The 23,406-nt window shown below is 41.1% G+C and overlaps 1 protein-coding gene across 1 annotated transcript in view; it reads right to left on the minus strand.

The window, feature by feature from the left end:
* The window catches only part of si:ch73-242m19.1 (uncharacterized), a 162,280-nt gene continuing 138,874 nt past the window's right edge, over nucleotides 1-23,406 (minus strand). Inside the window, exons 41-48 of the mRNA XM_051924103.1 lie at nucleotides 22,987-23,139; nucleotides 20,559-20,693; nucleotides 16,554-16,706; nucleotides 12,080-12,289; nucleotides 9,584-9,704; nucleotides 7,545-7,610; nucleotides 2,867-2,988; nucleotides 1-455 (exon numbers count right to left, since the gene is read on the minus strand). Of these exons, the coding sequence (XP_051780063.1) occupies nucleotides 348-455; nucleotides 2,867-2,988; nucleotides 7,545-7,610; nucleotides 9,584-9,704; nucleotides 12,080-12,289; nucleotides 16,554-16,706; nucleotides 20,559-20,693; nucleotides 22,987-23,139 (1,068 nt within the window). The 3' untranslated portion in view covers nucleotides 1-347. The remainder of the gene's footprint in view (nucleotides 456-2,866; nucleotides 2,989-7,544; nucleotides 7,611-9,583; nucleotides 9,705-12,079; nucleotides 12,290-16,553; nucleotides 16,707-20,558; nucleotides 20,694-22,986; nucleotides 23,140-23,406) is intronic.

The following is a 23,406-nucleotide window of genomic DNA, read 5'->3' on the forward strand; positions in this document are numbered from 1 at the left end:
TAGTAGAGAGCGAGCCGAGGCGAGACAGCACTGCCAAGTCACTGGTTCTTGTTTTATTTGGGTGAGGCCTTCTGCCACCTTGCGCACTCTTCACTGTTCTTTCTTTGGACAGTCGCCTGACTGCTCACAGAGTGTTGTCACTTCAGTAAGGAAGTGCAACACTGAAAGGTCTCTGATGTGAAAGCCGTGGCCAGCAGCTGATAAGGGTTGGCAGGTATCTCAGTTTTTGTTTTTTTTGGCCTCCTCAACCCCTCTTCTTCTTCACAGAACTAGCAGATGCTTTATGAGAGTCAGTTGACCCTCAATGAACTCTTCTGGTTTCTGGGGTTGTGTCTTTGCTCAGTCGTCTACTTTTGCCGGAGATCTTGAAGGTGTGTGATGAAAACCTCTGGATGACCTTCAGTAAGGTCTGGTAAAAGGGCTTCAGTCACCTTGTTGATCAGCCTGCTTGGTACCTACAAGATAAAGAGAAGCTTTCAGCACAAGTCTACTTGGGTCCACTCGCATTCCATCTAGTGCTGGGGAGGGTAGCAGGCCTCCTCTGAAATTACCAGCTACTTTCAGGCCAAGAGAGGGTGAGAAAAGCACCTCACCATAGCCATAGGGGGCTAAGCCCAGTGCAGGACTCTACTGTCAGATGATAATGTGACCCACCATCACTTTATTTTAGTCTTTACCCAGAAGCTTATAATCACAGTTTATAACTGAAGCATCATCATCATTAAATGAGCTTCATCTAAGGACTTGGTGCCACCTTGACTGGCACTGTCCAGTACAGACCCTACAGCACTGTATCCGTCCCACAACTCTTATGTTTCAGACAGCCACTTCCCCTACACCTGCAGAATGAATGGCAGCCTTTGGTGGTACCAGTCATGTGTTGACCGTGTTGGCAGCTGCGATCTGACAACGTAAGGGCAAAGGCTCATTTAAAAAAAAAAAAAAGTCTACAGCATAGGAGTGAGATGCACCGCGTAGGCACCATGATATTCTGTCCATGAAAATTAGAAATGTAAAGACTACCAGACCCACACACCTGCCCATATTAAACTGATTTTAGTTCATACTAAAACCACAAACCCTGCAAGCACTAAACACAGTAGGAGCCCCTGACCCCATAGTGCCACCAAGACTGGTAAATTCCCACAACTCCTCCAATGGCTATGTTTGAATACAGAGCTACCCCACTACCCCTTATGCACCTCCTGGATGTGTGTAAGGGTTGACTTGGGACAGGCCAGCATTCCTGTACCCCACAATGGTGTTTGTGGAGAGGCTTAGTGACTTCAGTTCTAGTTGGAATGCCCTTGCCTTACTCTTGAAGCATTGCCCCCAACTGTTTACCTTACTGAAGTGCTACCATGACACCCTTCATTGAGGCCCAAGACCAACCACCACAGCGTCCAGTGGCGGAAGGCCGTATATCATTTCATTGTTATTTCCTGTGAGAGTACATTTGCCCATGTAAACACATAGCCCCCCATATCCTTGGTGATATTTTACCTGCTTTCCTAGAAATGTTACGATTTGCTAAATCCATCTTTGCAGCCCCAAACAGGCCAAGCAGTTGTATGGCACCCAGTCGGGTGATTGAGTACCCGACAGCAGCCCATAGCCTCTCTAGAGCTGAAGAGAGACCGGCCACGGCTCCAGAGCCTGCGCTGTGTGCAGGGGTGAGAGAAACTAAATATGGCAGACAAGACTGGGGGGTGAGTCCATCAGATAGATAGATAGATAATTTATTAATCCTAAGGGGAAATTCACATACTCCAACAGCAGCATACTGATACAAAAACAATATTAAATTAAAAAGTGACAACAATGTAGGTAAAACAGACAATAACTTTGAATAATGTTAACATTTACCCCCCCGGGTGGAATTGAAGAGTCGCATAGTTTGGGGGAGGAATGATCTCCTCAGTCTGTCAGTGGAGCAGGACAGTGACAGCAGTCAGGTAAGTCGATTTGGCTTTTCCTAATTAAAATTAAATTCTGTAAACTCTTATTATGGCATCTGAGAGTGGAGACATGTGACGTGTTGGCTGGACGTCCAAGTCAGAATTTCATGGCACTGTGCACGTCAGCGTGACCACAACAACATTAAACACCTACAGTCCATCAAGCCATGTGAAGCGTGTGTTGGGGCTCACGTCACCATCCTAGAGTGAGTGATGTTTAAATTTGGGAAAGCTGCATGTGTGCCAGTGTAATGTCCCCTTCACATTCGGTCAGGATTGTCTTGAATCCTGGCTTTCGGCCCCATACATGTGAAGGTGGCACCCCCACGCCTTTGTGTTGTGCTAGTGGCCCATGTGATGGACTGGCCTCCTGTTCAGGGTCAGTCGCCTGCCTGAAGTGAGATTGTTAGGTGCCCACTTCTGGAAATAAATCAGGAAATTATGGTTACTGGACGGTACGGTACAGGTATTCTTGCAAACCACTCAAACACGCCTAATGTGTTTTAAATAACCAGAACTTTTTCCAAGTATATTCAAAATCCTGTATATTTTTTTCAATGTATGCTTTTATTCTTCATATCTACTTATTCCATTAGACATGTTACAGAAGCTCTACAGCATTGTCCGTGGGGCATGGGCCTACTTTATAACTGGCCACACTCTCATGAATATCTTTAATGTGTTAACCCACAATGGGGACCGGAGGAAATTTCGAGTAACCTCAGAAAAGCCGCACGAGAAATGCGAAAGCATGCCAACTCTACACAAGCAGCGTGGAACTGAACCCAAGACACGCCGCCATGTCTCAGTCGCTGCCCTCACACACCAGTAAGCTCCATGTCTGACCTTTGATTATTGTAAACATGGGTATCTTGTTTGAAATTTGCCCGACGAAGTATTGTACTCACAGTTTTGGGTCGCTGGAGCCTTGACCTTACTGAGTCTGGGGTCTTGTGCTCGGACATTTGTGAAGGCTGCTCAGAATGTCTCGATGGGTTCAGTGCTGGTTGGACACTCCACCCTCCAAAAGCTGAAAGAAAATGAAAGAATGACAGGTGTGTGAAAGCTAAAAAGAAATTTTAAGTGAGTTAAGATGTCCTCAGCAGTTATGAGTGTGACCCTGTTGTGTCTCCAGTGGAGTGACGTGTGTGCTGATGACTTCACTCGCTCCCCTGCCACACACATTCATGCCTGCTGGCCTCGGACCATGTAGGCCATTGGAGTAACGTGAAGTACTGTAGGTGAAGAAGTCCGAGATGACCTACATTTTATGACATGGCACTATATCCTGTTGTGGACTGTTGCCTTAAAGGACTGACCTTCAGGTATTAGGCAGACAAGTGACAGTCTGCTGGTATGAGGATGACGTCGTCATTTCCCAAAGCTTTAGCCTAAAGCCACCTGCCTGTACTATTGAGACAAAGCAAGATGGACACATGCTGTGTTTGCCAAGGTCAGGCTATGAGACCCTGTGGCATACCCAGGACAGGCTGGTGGGATTACATTTCTCGAGTGGCTTGGTGGTCTGGGAGTGGAAGAACTGTAATCTGTAGCTGCGCATAGTAAAGTCTGGCCTGCTGCTACTGTGGCCCTCACCAGGAAAAGCAGTTTGCGATGATGAGATGATCTGCATGGATCAGTGGAAATTAGGATTTGTCAGATTTCAGGCAGCCAGTTTTAGGGGCCATGTGCCTGGTGCCATTTCACCTACTGAAGTACAACCTGAGGTCCTCTCTGCTGCTGTAGTCCTGTATGTACACTACTGTGATCTGAGGATTCATGGCAGCCATTTCTGAGCAGCTGGAATCCCCACATGTGGCACAGAAGACGACACCATGGTCAAAGTCACTCAAATCGCCTGTCCTCTCTGTTCTAATTTGAGGTCAAACTGCCCACCAAAGTCCACATGATCTGAGAGGCAACCACCTGATTGGCTGCTTGCAGGTGTCAGCTATTAAAATGAGTTAATGAGCAGGTGTACTCAATAAAGTGGCCAGTGAATGTTTCCATGTCGGAGATTCAGGGCCGCTCTAAGGATGCTGTGTGTGCTCAAGTGGTGAGAGCCTCTGTGGGTCCTTGTCAGTTCTGTAACAACACTCCTACAAATTCAAGTGCGGCAGTCACACCTTGGAGTAAATGAGGGGTTGGGACTTTGGTGACATGCCATGTTAGGATTTGTTCTGATTAGCACCTCCTTGTGAAGCAATAACAAAAGAGCTGACCGTTCACATACCATGTGGACTTCAAGGACCACTCAAACTATTTATAGCCGCTCACGTCTTCAGTCAAATTGCTTTTTTAATGAACATTTCAAAATATTGCAGCATCTGATGTAGTGCAAAAAGGATGTTAGCCATTCCTGTTGTACACATTCATAGAGAACCACAGACACTTGGAATAAGCAGCACAGTAGTGTGGTAACCAGCAGGACTTTAGGGACCTTTAAAACTCAACGTTCGTTTGGAACACTGAAGTGGACAGGAGTGGCGTGCTTTGTTGGGCTGAATGGCCTGTTCTCATCCAGATTCTTCTCATGTTAATGTGATTTGTGAGAAGTTTCCATTTTAACAGCTGCTTAACAAGTTTTAGGGTCATGTGACACCATGCTCCTTATATTTAGTCGGTCATATTTGGTGCCATCAGCAGCACTGGACATTAGAAGTTGCTTCAAGGCTTGACTAAAGTTTCAGAATATTAGAAGACAGAATATAACACCTGTAAGTCCTGTGCAGTGAACAGCTGACTCAACTCTAATGATTTTGGAACATGGCCTCCTGTCAGGTCCTCCAGCTACACCTGCAGGTGAGCCAAAGTGGCTTATAGGGCTGAACATGAAAACAAACCCATGCAGAAAAGAAAAAAAAAAAAACAGACAGATGGTGTGCCAAAGGAAGCTGCCTGCACCATTATGAGACGCCCCTGGCAGGATTGGTTCAAGATGAAATGTGACACCGTCAGTGTGTCCGCACTCTTGGCAGTCATGCGTAGGAAGAAAGAAACTCGTTTCACTGGTTTGTGCAGCTTATTACCCAGGAGCTGAGGAGAGCAGAGCGTGACAGGGCCAGGAACTGCACTTGGGTCTATGAAGCAGTGGCTGTGCCACCAAAGCACCTGAGTGTGCGCAAATGTAGCGCAATATGGTAGCTCGTCTTGGTTTGGTTCCTGCCCTGCTCCAAATATTGGCGGGTGTAGGCTGCACTCACACAATCTGATTAAACACGATGGCTGTTTGTGCAACGCCAATTGTTGGACCCCCTTCTGATCCAAACTAGTGAGGCATGCACTTGAAGCAGACGTCTTGACAACCTTTAAGAAGTAACTGGGTGGTAAGATACTGGGAAACCTTCAGCTATCAGCTGAACACACGAGCCTCATGGACCGAATGGCATTATGGAGAAATGAAACTGTTTCTATTCATTGACTTTAAAGCCAAAGTCCAAACAAGCTGAACGAGAGAGAACCCAATGAAGTCTGGAATTAAAATATTATTAGATTCAAGGAAAATATCAATGAAAACACCCAGAGGTCCACCGTCAGCTTGGGAAAGCCAACACTCCAGCCGTGTTTCCATCTAAGTGCGGTTTATAAAATAACTTCATAAAAAAAGTTTATGTGAACAGAACTTCATTTTTAGACGTATCAATACAGCATCATCAGAAAATTCCTTTGATGATAAAACAATGTTTTTATTAAGTGACACAAAACTGAATATTTTTAATAGAACGCACTGTTAGTACATGCTGGCCAAGGGCACCACCAAAGTGGCACAGTGTGGGTACACTGCCCACCGAGAAAAGAGAGAATCGACCTGAAAGGGAAAAGAAAAAAGCGACTCCACGTGTTTATTCCTAAGTTTGAACGCAAGCTTTGGTAAGCAGTTGTATTGTGCTGTGTTATTGTGTTGTTAGTAGTAGTAGTACAGTGGTGCCTCGTATTTCAAATTTATTTCGTTTCAGGAAGCTGTTCGAACTCTTAATTGTTTGATGTCTGAATCCATTTTCCCCATTAGAAATAATGGAAAGTGAATTAATTCTTTCCCAGACCCTAAACAATACCCATTTCTATAAACTTAAATAGCAAATACACAAAATTTAAGGTAAAATAACACAATTAAATGCTCTAAATAATCATTTAAAACATGAAAACGATGAATAAAATATGTAAATGCTGTGTAATTAAATGAAAATTGCATTTACTATACCTTAGTGAGGATTGATGATGTCCCGTGTGGCTGGTAGAGAGGAAGAGAAAGGTTACTGTTTGAATGGGGAGTCGACTTTGGTGTCTGAAACATGGTCACCACATCTGCCACACGTGAACCTCATTCGTGCTTCACCATAAGTTCCTTTTTCACCTCAAGCATAATGCAAGAGATGCTTTCACAGTGAGAGTGAGAGACGACGTGGGCACACAACAGATGACGTTTACATTCGCTGTATAAGTGCCATCTTTTGCTGCATTTTTGTCACTGCTTGTACAGTTAGAATCGTTCAAAGAACGAGGCACAAGTGTAGTAAAATAATGTGACATTTTAAGTGTGTCCATTTCTGTCTTGGAATGCTTTACAGTTTAACAACGGGCCCATGGTATGTACAGTACTGCACACTTGGCTCCATGAATTTCGTTTGGGGATTTACAGTTAAAGGTTTGCTGCTCCTGCAATCTCCTAATGGAATCCATGCACTGCATGACTGTGCATACAGCACACTGAAGTGTCTTCAAATCCGACTCAAAGGCTTGCCGTCTATGGGATGAAATCATCGGTGAAAACTTAATGTAACATCTGCCGAAAAGGGGAAAGGCTTTTTTACGACAGTATTATGTGCATTTCATACTTAAACAAGTACTACATGCTGGCAAAGATGTGTCACACATGCAATATTTGGACATTACATGAATCTAGTGCCATTACATAGTTAAAAACACAAGAAGGGTCTTACAGGGAACACCTCAGAGAAGGATTTAGGGGTTTAAGTTGATACAATATTTCATTAAGCAGAAGTGTAAATAAAAAATGTAAATAAATGTTGAATAGAAATAACTTCTGTTATTCCCAGGCTATATGCCATGCCACATCTGGGGTACTGTGTGCTGGTTATACTATACAAGAAGACATAGCAGCCCTTGAAACTGTGCACCCAAGTGCATTCTGGGACAAAAGGGCACAGCCTACTCTGACAGACTCAGGGAATGAAATCTCTGCAGACTCGAGCAGACTAATCCAGCCCTCCAGAGTTCTCAAAGGCACGATAAAGTGAATCGAGAAGAATTGTTTAAATCAAATAGTGAATCAAATACTCAAGGGCACCCACAGAAACGAAGAGCAAAGACGGGAACTGTGGAGTTGTGTGGTTGGGAGTCGAAACCTCAACCGCTATTTGAATGAGGTACTAGGATAATTTAGCCACCTGAATGTGTCTGATCGACTGGGTGGTCTTATCTCACTTGTCAAACTTATAATTTTTTATCATGATGCAGTTGTGAATATTTATTATATATATTTATTAAAGTATTTCCCTTTTTTGGCATTCTGATATTTCTGTTTAATGCTCTTTATAACTTGTATCATTGTGCTCAAGTCAGTACCTGGCTGAGTACTTCGGATGCTGCTTGCACTTCGGGACAGCGCTGAGGCCGATTTCCTGGTTACACCTGGGGGAGAAAAATCATTTGTTTATTAAAAAAAAAACATCTGCATCTTTTATGTGGGAAAGATGAGCTGCCATGATTTCCAACTTAGTGAAATCCAAATAAACTGCATTATTATGACAAGGCACTCTAACATTTAAGGTCATATCCTCCTCTTTACCTTCTGACTTGTCAAAATTCAAATTAAAGACCTATAGGCTTTCCCTAAATTACAATACAAGTTGTTGTATTTAATGCTGTTTTATTGTGTCTTATTCTGTTTCTATGCTTTGTATAGCCTGTATTTATCTTTATTTAGCATTTTATTGCGTTTATTACAGTATGTTGTATATGCCCCATTGTTCTTTAAATTGTCTGTGAAGCACTTTGAGAATGGGAAAGGCGCTATATAAATAAAACATTATTATCCTCTTGAGTTCCGCTAGATTGGCTGTGAAGTGTCTGTAAATTGACATCTTCAGGTCTCTCCACAGATATTCTATGGGGTTAAGTCTCCCAAAGCCACTCCGACGTTGTCTTGGCTGAATGCTTTGGGTGGTTGATGTGCCATGAGGTGAACTGTCACCCCAGTCTGAAGTAGCAGGTTTCTGTAGTTGTCTGCTTTTATACTCCCTTCAATTCTGGCCAGACCCCCTGTCCCTGCCATTGGTAAGCACCCCCATAAGTATGATGCTCCCACCACCAGGCTTCACTGTAGGGATGGTATTAGGTGAGTGATGAGCAGTGCCTGTCCTGCTCCAGACATTGTGTTTGGAGTTTTGCCCAAAGAGTTCAATTTCTGTCTGTTCAGACCAGAGAATCTTTCTCCTTGTGCTTTCAGAGTCTTTTAAATGTTATTTTGGCAGACTCCAAGCAGGAGTTACCACTTTACCATAAACGTCTGATTGACTGATTGCTGCTGAGGTGGTCGTCCTTCTGCCAGGCTCTCCCATCATAGCAGAGAACTTCTGAAGCTCTTAGAGTGACCATTTGGTTTTTGGTCACCTCTCTGACCAAGGCCCTCCTTATTCATTTACTTGGGTTTGGCTGGATGGATAACTCTAGAAAGAGGCCTAATGGTTGCAAATGTCTTCCATTTCACAATTATTGAGGCCTTTGTGTTCTTGCGAAAGCTTTAGAAATGGTTTTATCTCATTTATTACACAATTTCATCACAGAGTTCGTTCCTTGGACGTCATAACATGGTTTTTGTCCCGCTATGCAGTGTGAATTGTGGGACCTCCTATACCTCCTCCATCATTTGTGTGCGTCTTTCTAAACGATGGCCAATCAATTTGAATTGCCACAGGTGGACTCCAGTCAAGTTCTAGACACGTCTCAAGGAGAAACAGAGCAAACAAGATGAACCTGAGCACAATGTGGAGTGCCACAGCAAAGCGCCAAAATACTTACATCAGCGAGAGGTTTTGCTTTTTAATACATTTGGAGAGTTTTCTGAAAACGTTTTCATGTTGTCATTACGTTTTATTGAGCATAGATTTATGGGCAAAATGGCAAATCTACTCATTTAAATTAAATCTGCAACACGATAAAGTGTGCAGAAAGTAAAAGGGTGTGAATACTTTGTGAATCCACTGTATACATGAGAGGGTCCTGCAATGGACTGGTGTCGTCTGTAGTGCCGCCTGTGCGTGGCGTTGCAAGCGAATTTGAGAATGTTCTGTTATTTCTAACTGAGTTTTCATGAAATCAATTCAGGGTTGTGGAAGACAATATTTTACGCTTGTAGCACTTGTAACGATTAGAAAATGGAATTACACATACTTCTGCTTCTCAAGTTGAAATTGGCAAAAATACAGATACTTCATGTTTGAATTTTGACAAGTCAAAATAATTTGATGTCAAATGTAATTTTGACTCATCCTAATGTGATTGTTGCCAAAATTCTGACACTGAATGTGAACACGGGGTACTCTACTCAGATATGTTTGGATTTGGAGGTCCATTCCTACCTCCCTGTTGGACATTTTCAGTACCTGCAGAAGAGCCTCTGTGGGACAGAGTAGACTCAAAATCATACACTTGACTCTGAAGTTCATCGACTCGCTGGAAAGCATCGAGTTTCAGACTCCGCTCGTGGGAAAGCTGGCTTTTAACCTGTCAGCAGAAAAAAAAAATCACTTATGGCAGCAGGGAACTTGAAATAGCAAGAAAAAAAAGAGAAAAATATGCCACAGTAAGTGCTCCAAAAAGAGGGAGAGCATTTTGAGTCAGAATATATCTGCATTTGTCACTTCACTGCTTTTGTGCTTTAAGAAATGTAATTTGCCACACACAAGCTATCATTTTCCTTCCTGAAGCAGGTCTTTCCTAAAATTTGGTGATGGCATTCGACTTCTCTTACGCTGAAGAAGATCTCTTATCAAACACTCCAGAAATGTCAGCACTCCACCATTGGCTGGGTGGCTTCGCTCTGAACTCTCAAGTAAGTTGCGCTTGGGCAGGAGTAGGTGAGCTTTATTACAGGTGCCCCCTGTTCATCACTATGAGCATTGGGAGATCCTAATGCACTAATTAATTTGTCTTAATTGAGCTTTTTTTCAGTTATTGAAAATGATCTGTATTAAAACACAGCAACACATTCATGACCAGATAACCTTGCCTCCGCTTTGGACATCCTGTACTATGGTTCATATTCATATCCGCCACTTGTACCCTCAAGCTCATCATTGGGTTGTATCTAAAGCGTATAGTGTACAGAACTGGTTAAAAAGCAACAGGTTGTCAGTTGTGTAGTACAAATGAAAGGAATGTACGCCTAATCTATTATCATACACTTACAAGGCCACATCTGTAATGTTCTGTACCGAATTTCTTGTAACTACTACTGGCCGGGACCACTCGCCATGTGTTCACCCTTACACTCTCTCGTACTGTGCTAGTTTAGGGCATCCATTAGCCTAACATAAAGTTAAACGCACATATTCAGGATATGGGAGGAAGATATTGAGTGAAAGTGCAAACTGCACACTGACTGCAGCTGGGCCAGCATACGCATTCAGTTTACTTTAGCTGGCAGGCAACAGCGCCAGCGATTGTGCCGATAAAGCATACAACTCACCATTGCCATTTTTGACTACCTTCTGCTATCATGTTATTGTACTGTATTATGGTTTAAGTTCACATCTTGATGTCGGCTTCATTTAATGATGGCAGGCAGTGTGGTGCAGTGGTTAAGGCTGTCCTAAAGGTTGCAAGTCCCCTTGGATAAAGGTATTGTAACTGTAATTACATTTATATTGTGCTTTTTTAGCCAACTCAAGTCACTTTACATAGACAGCTGGTTACCACTTTAGCCACCATCAATGTGCAGCATCTACTGTACCTGGATGATGACCAGACATTAGCTATTAGGTGGCGAAAGGGTTAGAGAGATGCTTAGCCAACAGGTGATGATTAGGGGTCAGAATGGCCAGGCCGTGGTGAGCAATTTAGCAAGAACATCGGGGAACGCACTACTCTTTTTTTCGAAAGATGTTCAAGGATCTTTATGACTAAAGTGCGCCAGGACCATGTTTTTACACCTCATCTGAGGGAGCGCATTGATCCAACAGAGTGTCCCCATCACAGCATTGGGGTCCACAGACATACCACAAGGTATGTACCCCCTGCTGGCCACACCAACACCTCTTCCAGTAGCAACCCAAGCTTTCCCTGGTTGGTGTCCCATGCAAGTACTGGCCTGGCCCAAATGTGCTTGGCTTCAGGTTGATTACCTGTTCTGAAGTGCAGGTAGTATGGTTGACCGTACATGAAGTTCCCATTTTTTAGAAATTTGCCTTTTGACTTTACAAATATTACGCACATATGTATTAGGACACACTAGACTTATTTTCTGCTATTAGTATATTTTTTCTGTATGCTACTTTGCTTATTTATTTGACAGTCTGTGCAGTGCTGTTAGTGCGTCACGCATGCATGTCGGAGGACCTCCTCACAGGCTCGACCGAGGTATGTGATAAACCGCCAAGGCACGAGGGGGCACTGTCGCTAACATCCCCTTCTGCTTCTCTCCCCGCAGCTCAGGGAAAACCGCCCCGTAAGGGCACTTAGCCACGCCCCCTTCCAATTTGTCTGCTGTAAGAAGAGCGGCTGCCCAGAAGGAGGCATCTTTTGCGATCGGAGTGACCCGCTGGATGGATTGCTAAGAGCCAAATACTTTTTGTTAATATTTCGCCCAAAGGCAGCTTGTACAATGCCAAGAGGTGTGCTTTTTGTTGGATTTTGTTTAATTAAACAGGACAACCCAGTTGGTGTCCCAACTTTTTACCGTTCTATGACCTATCATTCCTGTACCCTGCCACAGGTGCTATATAAAATAAATTATATTACCGCTGGCATACTGTATTCAAAAACCTACGTTTTTACCCCTTCTTCATTTCACAATGGTAACATTAAAGAAAGAGATGCTTATATTTGCGCAACTCAAAGACAAACATAACATTTGACAGCTAAAGGTCCATATGAGTTACCTCACGGATTTCTTTGTCAATCTTCCTCTGTTGCAGCTGGCTTATTTTGGAAGTTTTCTCCAATTCCTCCATTATTATCCGGAGCTTCAGCTCCTTCTCCCCGATTTCCTCTTGCAGTCGACCCATATTGGCTGACTTTACACCATCCAGGTGCTGTCGGCTCCGGGTGTCTTCTGCGGCCCGGTGTTCGGCCTCCTTCAGTAGCTGTTTCTTTTGGAGCAAGGAATGCATGCAGTCAGTACTAACAGGCAGAAAATGTCTCCTTCAGAACACATACTTACAGTACATGCATATTTAAATGTGGTAAAGCTCATCATCTCGACTCTGTGAGTCTGCTTAAATCCTGGCCTAATAATACACCATTAAAATGGCGCACTCCTGTTTCTCTCTGTCTGATCAGTTCATTATAATTTATTGTTGTTATATTTGATGGCACAATGGAAACCATTTGTTGTTAGTCCTTCTGGTATAGAAATATGCATCAAGAATACAGTAGATGTTAAAACAAAACAGGACAATACAAACTTTTAAACTAAGCATCTACAAAAAATGCAAAAGTATTACACTAAATATAAATATCATATATAAACAAGCAGCATGCATGAAAACAAGTAATATCAAAACAACACAAGTAACCAAGCTATGGAATGGTCAGTAATATTGAATCAGTACAGTAGTGCATGCAGATGCTTATATAATGGAGTCTGGGTCAAAGGTCAAGCAGATGACTAGACGTGAGTTAGCAAAAGCCCAGGGATAAAAAACGGCTAAACTGTCTGTGCAGTAATGAAGGCTATGATGGCACTTGCTGGATGGCAGGAGGGCGGGCACACAGAGCTACAGTAAGTGCTCTTTTAAACACCTCTTGTCATAAATGTCCTGTGTGGATGTGGCTCCCTGAACTCCTACTTTATCACCTTCTAATATTTTAACTTACAGAGGATAAACAGTTTCAATCAATATTGATAGCAGATGCGAGACGCTGTACCAAACCAACAAGTACTGGTCCTTGATAAGGAAAACCCTTTTGAGTAATCACTTTGATTAACTTGGTTATATTTAAAAGGGATGCTAAGGACAGAGCTGCCAGGTAAGAGGAAAAGAGGAAGGCCTAAGTGAAGGTTTATGGATGTGCTGAGAGAAGCCATGCAGATGATGGGTGTAACAGAACAAGATGCAGAGGACAGAAAGATATGGAAGAAGATGATCTGCTGTGGCAACCCCTAACGGGAGCAGCCGAAAGAAGAAGAAGAAGTATATGTTATTAAAAGAAAATCATTTTAAGTTTTAACTTGACAAGTACAGAAGCAATAGTTGGTGTCACTTGGTTTCAAACTTCAGATTCCTGATATAAGGTGTGCACCAACCCAGTTTGGATATCCATGCATCAGAGGACAAACCGGCTTGATTTAAAGTCTGTCAGCTTAACCTGCTGGGCAACATGAACAGTGGGATAATGTACAGTATAAACTGCATATGGAGAGCCAGAGGTCCATGATTCAAAGCCAGCATTCCAAGTCGTGTGTGGTGACCAGGGGGCCGGTGCCACCATTAAGATGAATTAGGCAATCACCTCGGGCGCAGATCAGAAGGGGAGTGGGGAAGCTAGCCGCACGGGTTAGCTACCGAGCAGTCAGCTGGCACGCTAATAATCTTGGCCTAGGGCGCAAAATAACCTAGCACTGGCACTGGCAAATATGACAGTTACATTTTCCTTAGATTTTAACAATTATGGAAAGTGTAAAACAGCATGTCTTTCCAAGAGATTCTGCATAAAATATACTGTGCATGTCATACAGTCATGGTATTGAATCATTTACTGTATCAGTACCAGCAAAAATAAATAAAAAATAAAAAGATGTGCTTTCTGTCTGTTTTTAAATAATAACAATGTGATAACAGCACTGAGCAGTACTTTGGCTTCATGATGTGCAAACACATTTCCACAAAGAATGACAAAATGTTTGACTGCAGTAGGAATCTGTTCTATCCACAAGTATTTCACAATGGCTCATCAATGTTCTGGGGAGCTGCAGCCTCTGTGACTAACTGTTGTAAAGGTGTGCTGTACATTTTGATGTTTCTAGTCTATCAAACAGCACGTCTTTATACTGTAGGGAGACACCACTTAATCATCATTTTAAATAATGGCATTTGTAGTGAGTACAATCGCAGTGTGGCGGCACGGTGGCGCAGTGGGTAGCGCTGCTGCCTCGCAGTTGGGACACCTGGGGACCTGGGTTCGCTTCCTGGGTCCTTCCTGCGTGGAGTTTGCATGTTCTCCCCGTGTCTGTGTGGGTTTCCTCCGGGCGCTCCTGTTTCCTCCCACAGTCCAAAGACATGCAGGTTCGGTGGATTGGTGATTCTAAATTGGCCCTAGTGTGTGCTTGGTGTGTGTGTGTGTTTGTGTGTGTCCTGCGGTGGGTTGGCACCCTGCCCGGGATTGGTTCCTGCCTTGTGCCCTGTATTGGCTGGGATTTGCTCCAGCAGACCCCCGTGACCCTGTTTTCGGATTCAGCGGGTTGGAAAATGGATGGATGGACAATCACAGTGTATTTTGTAAAGTAAAACTACAAGCTACAAAAAAATGAAGCACTGTCTGTAAAAAAACACAGCCAGAGAGATCATGAAAAGGTTAAAACTACAAAACAAACGTTAATGCAAATATGTCAAACATGACAGCTCTTGGCAGGAGGCACCGTAGTCTTGGGACCAAAGACCTGGATGGCTGGAGCATTTAGCACTATATCATCCAAGCTTTACTTTGTACATAATAATTAACAGGAGTAAAAAATAACTTTTTATCTCATTGGGTAGTTATCATGTCCTCTTTCTTTAATCATAAAATTAAAAATTTAATCTCAGCCATGGACAATGAGAAGCAGGAATTGACAAAGACCGAGGTGAAAAATGTCAACAGACTTTGGAATTTTACTTACCAAAGAATACCCAGACACATAATAAACTCTTGTAATAATTAAATTGCCCATTTACTGTACATCCCCCACTCTGTTCAAGTAAATGTGATCTATTTATTATTATAACAGCATACAGCAGTCAGTTCATTCCAGAGGCTGTGGGAGGAAGCCTGCACAGGGCACCATAAGAATCTCCAGCCTCCCTGTAACCAGTGGGCACACAATAGGAATGTCTGAGATGTTGCAAATTCAGAGTGAATGTTTTCTTATGAACTCTACAAACTAAAAATAATTAAAATTAAACTGTAGTCTAGCATGATAAGTTGTAATCATACTGTGAGAGGAGATTTAATTGTAAATTTTTGCTATGTTGCATAGTAACGATAATTTTAAATCACTCCAGCTATTTACTGAAAATGTACTAATTATAGTATTTTCCTTCAGGTACTTTGGTTTTCCTCCCACATCCTCTAAAGTGTGCAGTTTAGATTAAGCGCCGGGTGTGAATGTGCCCTTTGGCCCCTGCCTTGCAGCCAGTGTGTCCATGAATGGCGCCGGCTCTCCATGACCCTGAACTGGATGACTTTGTTACAAAATTTATGGATAGACAGCTGAAGAGCTTATAACAGATCATGAATGTTAGAGAGCATCCTGGCAGCTTTGGGCACAAAGTAGAAACCAGATAAGGGTGTGATGCCAGTCTACCCATATTGGGAAAGATTTCAGTTGCCAACTTACTTAACATGAACATCTAGAAAATGTCCAATGTGTCTGGAGTGAGCAGAATGTCGAGGCTCAACACTGATAGTGACAGGATGGAAACTGAACGTGGGTCACTTGATTTATGAAGCAGCAGTTCTAACAACTAGGCTAGAATGCTGCTCAGAATAGTTGCTTGCATAAATATGATGTTTTTACAAATTTATTTAATTTACACTTAGAAAAGTGTTTCTTAGTTTTATCACTAGCATCCCTGTGCAAACATCTTTTACTTGATAAAATAAAAGGCTGCCCATGTGTCCAACTTCCAAAATTTGTGTAAAATAATGTGGATAGTAACTGATGGGTCATCTTGTACATTTCAAATAAACACAATATTTATTTCTGGGACAATGTTTTCTAACAGACTGACCTGTGTGACCTGTGACCAGGGTCTCATAGTCCACTTACAAATGGTAAGCTTCAGAAGAGCGCAGCCATGCTGAAAAGTAGCCACTCATCTACCTTGTGTATCAGCTTATTCACTACTGGGCTGCATGGAGGTGGCAGCACTGGGCACAAGGCACACGCAAGCCTGGAGGGCACGCCAATTCATTGCAAGGCACAGTCCCATACAGTCTATCAGCACTATTTGGTTTTGCCAATCTGCTTAGTGTAAGTGCAGGTTTACCTTGGGAAACTTACACAACACGGGAACAGCCACTAATTCAACCAGGAGTAGCTCACTGTACCACCCCAAAGACTAAATGAATGTGAAAAAATTGATATATTTTTAAATTCAGGAGCATTAAGTTGTAGTTTACAATATAAAATATAATTTCTTTATCTCTATTTACCTGTTTTTCCAACTTCTTTTTGACAGTTTTATATTCAGTCTGGCACACAGATAAAGCTTTTCTCACAGCCTCCAGCTGTTCACGCAGCAGAATAACTTCTTGCTCTGCAACAACCTTGGCTGCCAAGTTATTCTTTTTTTCTTTTACTGCCTCCTTTAAATGAAAACAGTGGTCAAAGCAACAGAAAGTTAACATTTTAATTATTAAACTCCATTTATTTACATATTTGCTTGACATCTTTATCCAAGGAGACGTTCAACATTTATGACACAATCAGTTACATTTCTTTTTCCAATTGGAGCACATGTCAGTCAAGTGACCTGTTCAGGGTCACACAGTGTCAGTAGCGGGATTTGAACCCACAACCACAGGGCTTGAAGTCCAAAGCCTTAACTACTGCGCCACACTGCCTGCCACTACATTCACACCTCTTGTTTTCCCATGTCAGTAAAAATCTACAGTAGAACAGCAGCACATAGTCTACCATTGGTGTAGGCCAAGTGTGACTGCTCTGTTCAGAGGTCTGTTAGACATTCCTTTGGTGTTCTTTTATCGAAATCACCAAGACACATGGAGAAGATAACATAAGATGAGCTGTTGTGTCATCTGCAGAGACCACTTGACAATAAGAATGCATTCATACAAGAAGGTCTATTGCTGTTGTTGCCTCCATTCAGTTAAATCATTTTATACCAGCAGTAAATCAGATTTACAGTTTCAGTTCACCTCAGACTCTCTAATTGTGCACAATAAAGACAACAATAAAAGTAAATGCAGTGTTTAGCAGGTCATTTTTAACTAAAACTAGTATTAAATGTAAATGTCACTTTAATGAAATATTAATTATCTGCTGTGATATGTCCTCTTTAATAAAATCCCTTTGTGCGTCCAGGTGTCCGTGTGTGTGTGTCTTCTGGTGAAGTGTACATGCGCGGGGCACAGTGCGATACGCGATATTCCTGTCAGAGAAAGTTAGAGGCGTTTTATGGAAATACAAACCAGTATTACTGCGAGAGGAATTTAAAGGTACACAATACAGTGATGCATATTATAGCCACATACAAGCCAGTATTACTGTCAGAGGAGATTAAAGGCATATTACCGACGCGCACGCCTGTATTACCGCCAGAGAAAATTAAAGGTATATTACGGACGTACAAGCCAGCAGACGTACAAGACAGTATTACTGTCACAGAAAATTAAAGACACACAATACACTGCGGCAGCCCACGAAGAACGGTCAGCACAGCAAGCAGACATCAACAAAAGAAAGGCTGAAAGAAAGAAAAATACGACCAACAAAAAGAATGAGGTCAAAGTCCCTTGCCATTTAATATAGACTGTTCCTACTAATGTTTATGCACTACTGTTCTAGCGCCCGTTATTGTAATGGGCTAAATGACTAGTAGATACATAATGATCTAACAGAATGATATAACGGAAGATAACAGGAGGAAGTAAAAACTGTTTTTATTAAAGTTGGTTTGGTTAGTTGATTTTGTTTTTTAATCAAGGAAAACTTTATAGATTTCTAGAGTCATTACTGTCACAGGTAGAGAGAACAGTGAAATTCTTACTTGCATGTGCTAATCAACATGCAACACTGTCCAGCACCATATTTAGTAAATACTTTTACTTTGAAATATCTGTCTTTCTTTCCTGAAAAACCTCAGAACACAATCCCAGCACTCTTTACCATTCACTGCTGTGATTGCTTTCCAGAAGGGTTGTAAAACAAGATAAGAAATAATCTGAAGAATGCAGTATGACAGCTTCAAGGCTAATTTTACAGTCTAATATATGAAGGTCTTTGCCAAATCAATTTTAAAAAAAGCAAAGTGTTTACTTTAGAACTGAAGAGTTATACATTTTGCATTGCACATTCCATAGTGTTTTCCTAAAGGATGGTGTTTCACACAACTAAGTGGATGTTTCTGACGCTTAGAACATCATGGGAGCTTTAGTCCTGGTGAAGGCATTAAATCATTTTGTAGACATAACATGTGTTTATTTGAAAGTCCAACGTTTAAATACAATATTTGAAGCACCATCAGGTAAAGTGACTTAGTGCATGCACAACCACACACACTGAACTAGCAGCTTTATAGTTTACAGTCCAGTGCCTTACCCAGTAGACTGCACACAATTTCTTCATCAATTTAGCTATGGAGATGCTTTTTAGTATTCATTTATGACTTAACAATAAAACAATGCCTATTGCAATTGATAGTATAATCAATCTGCGGTGGGTTGGCACCCTGCCCAGGATTGGTTCCTGCCTTGTGCCCTGTGTTGGCTGGGATTGGCTCCAGCAGACCCCCGTGACCCTGTGTTCGGATTCAGCGGGTTGGACAATGGATGGATGGATAGTATAATCAATATTACCACAGTCTTACAGTTCTTGAGTCCTGGGCTCATATACTGCACCTGGCACTTGTCCTTGTGGACTTTGCAAAATTTGTCCTTGTCTGTATTTGTTTTTTCTCTGGACAATTATGTTTTCCTCCCACATCCTAAAGATATGTCTCTTAGTTTAATATGTGGCTATAAACTGGCCTTGTGTGGCTGTGATAATACCACAAGAAGGGCTGGCACCTCATACAGTGTTGGCTCCTGTCTTATGCCCAAAATAGCAAGCATAGGCTATAGCTTCCTCCTATCTTGAACTGGATAAGAAGGTTGGCAAAAGGCAATCAGTATTCCATTTCAGTATGCATTGCATCAGACTTTAAACCACAAGACTGGAAGTTCAGTCTGTTCTCCAATTTAAAAATAATAAATAATAGTATTTTTTATTTTTATATACAACTTATATAAAACGATCTGGGCACCTTCTTAATGAAAGGGCATGGGGAGAGAACAGACACAGGGCATTATCTCCCCTAGAGAGCTACATGGCAGCCTCCCAGGATACAAAGGTGCCTCAGATACCCATAGGGCTCCATGGGAGTTGGAGTTCAACACAGCCCTGTTGGGTTCTGTAGGTACCACCAGGGGGTGCTGCAGGGAATGCACAGCTCTACTATGTTGGGCTTCCTCCTCACTCAGAAATATTTCTGGATCATGCTAACCACCGTGAGTGCTCTCAGGTGCGGCATAAAACGTGAAGGATGAAGCTTGCTGGAGGAGGAGTGGAAGGTGAAAAGAGAGAGAGAAAGAGAGAAGAAGAAAGAAGGCAAAGTGCTGTTTATTTGATTGTGCTTGCTGTACTGCACTTTGGTGGTGGTGGGAAAGGAAGGGAAAGAGTTTCCCACACCTCAATCAAAGCCTGGGTTGTGCTGGACTTGTGCCTTGTGTCTGTCTTTGTGGGGTTTGGGGAGCTGGTGTGCTCCCTGGTGGCCATAATATAGATATATCTGACTTTTATGTAATATATGAATCAAGTAAATGAATCTCTCAAAGTCAATATAAAAGCAAACACTGATATCCCTTGCAACATACAAATAAGTTGCCAGATAAAATGGGACTGAATAAATTAAATGTAAAAAGCTAACTCTAATGAGAGAATTTATAGTTCTAATTGTAACATAAGCCTATGTTTTGATTTAATTATAGTATTATTAGAAATTTTAAAGATGCCAGATGCCCACTTTTAGCTGTAACATAAATCCCCACTTAATCCCATTAATGGTCATTGGTTGGTTTATACAGAAGCTTCGGGTGTAAGGTAGGCACCAAACTTAGATGGGGAGCCAGTTTACAATTCTTCATTAATCTGACCTGTATATCTTTAGGCTGTGGAAGCACAGTGAAGTACATACACAAGGAGAATGTGCAAACCTTACATAAATTGTGACTGGAAATTGAATTTTAACTCCGGATCTGTAAATCAGCAGAGAAGCTGCATCCCACACACCCTGACTGAATCATCTTTTAATCATCTAAATTCAACTTTAAAAAATACAGACATGAAACAATTTTAATGCTGCTGTAGTGCTCTACTGTAAGTATGTTTCCCGAGTGTATAAAATACTCATTTAGACCTCATCTGACAAGCAAGCATACCTCCTGTAGCAGATAAAGTTTTTGGGAAAGCTGACCCAGTTTCACCGTTTGCCTCCAGCAGTGCAAAGATTTCATCTTACACAGAAGAGATTCCAGCCTGAAGTTTTCCTTTCGCAGAGCCTGCAGCTCCTCTTGCTGATCAAAACATCGACATGTGTAAAAATTCAATAAAATAAAAGCATCATTAATTGTATTCAATGTTTTCATTCAGTGTAGAGACTTCAAATTAAGTCTGCTTTGACTTTATAAATATTAGTAGAGAACTGCACTGTGAACCGAATGCAAAACCTTTAACTGGAACTGAAAAACTGAGACTGTTTTATGTGGCTTCTCTGCACATTACTAAGAAGAATTTCACTTTGGTGATTTGTTCACAGTGCTGTACTCAGATTAAATCATGATATTTGGGTTATATCCTTTCAGTTTATGTGTGCAGATATTATGCTTTATAATATAAAGGATAAATAAAATGCAGCTCAAGGAAAAGTAGGCTATTATCTGGAAATAATGACTTCGTATACATGTTCACTGGATGCTGCAGTGAAGTGGGCCTAAAGCAGGACAATACTTTAAACTCAGAAAAAAAAAACATTTAAACATTTTTTTACTGTTTATCTTCTATTATGTTTGTAATTAATATGAACCAGAATATGAGCTGAAAGGGCAGAACTTTAATCTGCTTATATTGCTAAAAGGTTTAATGTGGTGAAATATAATAAAACATAATGTACAAGATGTGACATGAAGCCAGAGACTTTAGGCTGAGGTAGCAGACAATACACTAACTACAGCCAGCTATTTACTGCCCACTCATTTTTGTTTCTCTCGGCATTCTAAATGTACCGTTTTATGAGATTGAAAAGGACAAACTAAAAAAACCTAGGCCAGAGTAATGCATACAATGCTCGTGGTATGGTGACCACTACTGCTGTGACTGTTCTTCTAAATGTTCAGTTAATATGTAAAACTTTACACAGCAAACAATGCACAAGAATAACCTTCATAAACTAAGGGCAGTAAGACATTTTTATGTCTTAAGTGTGAAAAACACACCAGAAAGAAAGGTGGCTGGCCCCTGTGTTTTATATGTTGGGGGCCAAACCTGCAGGAACCCCTTGGGGCTCATGCCAGTGGATCTCAGGAGTTATTCGGAGCGCTCCTCACCCTGGAAGTGCTTTACGATTCTTTCTTGGAAGGAGTGTCAGCTAGTAGTTCAAAAAGGGCCTACCAGTCTCTAGCCAGATGAGCTTGGAGTTGGGAGTGTAGAAGAGGCCAGAGGTGAGAAGGGAGAATACTTACAGGTAAGCACTTTAGTCACCCCACACAATAAACAGGAGAACCTGTAGAGATCGGCCCAAAGGGGCAGGAGGCTCATCGCCATCTGTTGTTTATTTTTTACTTTATGTTCTACCTGAAAGTAAACCTTTTGGTAGTTCTGGGTTTCGGGGGTCAGCTCTGCAGTGTCCCCAAAAGTTAACAATAAGTGTACAAGGCACACTGTAAATCGTGAAGACAGAACTTCCATTTTCAACACATTTTGGACACTTCTTAGTGTTGATTATGTATAAAGGGTTAACAACACAGAAAATAATTCCATAAAAACATCACAAAGAAAGTAAACATTTCGATATGATTCAATTTTAAATTACAGTGTTACTAGAACATTTGTGGAAAAAAAATTATTGGCAGCATATCATATTGCTGCCCACACCAAGTACGATTTAATAAGTGCTTTATTAGTCGAGGCAAAAGATAAAAGCAGTAAAAATTACAGCAGATTCTGTAATGAAAAACTGCTGAGGCATGTTAAAGAAAATACATTTCATATACAGTACATCTGCTGTTTCTCGCATTGCATAATTCTGATATTTTGCTTTTGAAATCAAATCAAATCATATTTTACTTGTCACATACAAATTATACATACAGTCTAATGTGAAGTGAAATAGTTACACTGTAGTTGCTCAACTCCAATGACTGTGCTTTTAAGAAGTATATAAAAATAATAATGCATGACTTTAAACATATCAAAGATCATTATAAGAATGTTAAATATGTGATAAATAAAAAAAAGTAAACAAATAAACCTAAATAACTTATTGCATATGAGTTAACAATAGAACATCATGTAGTTTTAGACACTAAAGTGCTCATTTTTTATTACATAAAATAAATCCATACATAACTGAGCCTTTTCTTTGCCAAACATGATGCATTGGTGTTATCTTAGAGGAGTCTAAAGTCATAGCAATCGAATTCACTTAAACATTAAAAATCTTTTCTAGCCTTTTTCACATTTGAACTGAAGTCTACATATCCTTCCTAATTAAATGTACTACAAGATAAATATACTGTAAATACAGAATTTGTCTTTAGCGCCAGCTATAACTGCAGAATATTTGTTCCAAGAAATCCAAAACAAGCTTACCTTTTCCAAATTTCCACTCAAAGCAAAATTATCTCTGGTGGAGCCAAATTTTCTCTTCAGTGTAATCATGTTTTCGATGCTTTCTCTTCTAACTTCACTGATTAGCTGACACACATCACTATTCATTTTTACATGATATTCATCTAATTTTGCCTGAGTTGAAAAATAAAAATCATTGTTTTTATTTCAAGAGTATAATACATGGATTGGCAGAATTTGTAACACTATGAAATTTTATGGGTACTTTTGTAAATGATTAAGGGATTAATACAATATCTTGATAATTGCTAAATAATAGTATAAATTATGATGGAAGTCTTAATCTCTGTAAATTAAATTAAAGTTAGGTTGAAAATCAAATATTGCACATGTTTTTCCACATCACTTTATAAGACTTATGTTTCAACAGTTGTGGGACTC

The sequence above is a fragment of the Erpetoichthys calabaricus genome, chromosome 3, assembly GCF_900747795.2.
Source record: "Erpetoichthys calabaricus chromosome 3, fErpCal1.3, whole genome shotgun sequence".
NCBI classification, from domain to species: Eukaryota; Metazoa; Chordata; class Cladistia; order Polypteriformes; family Polypteridae; genus Erpetoichthys; species Erpetoichthys calabaricus.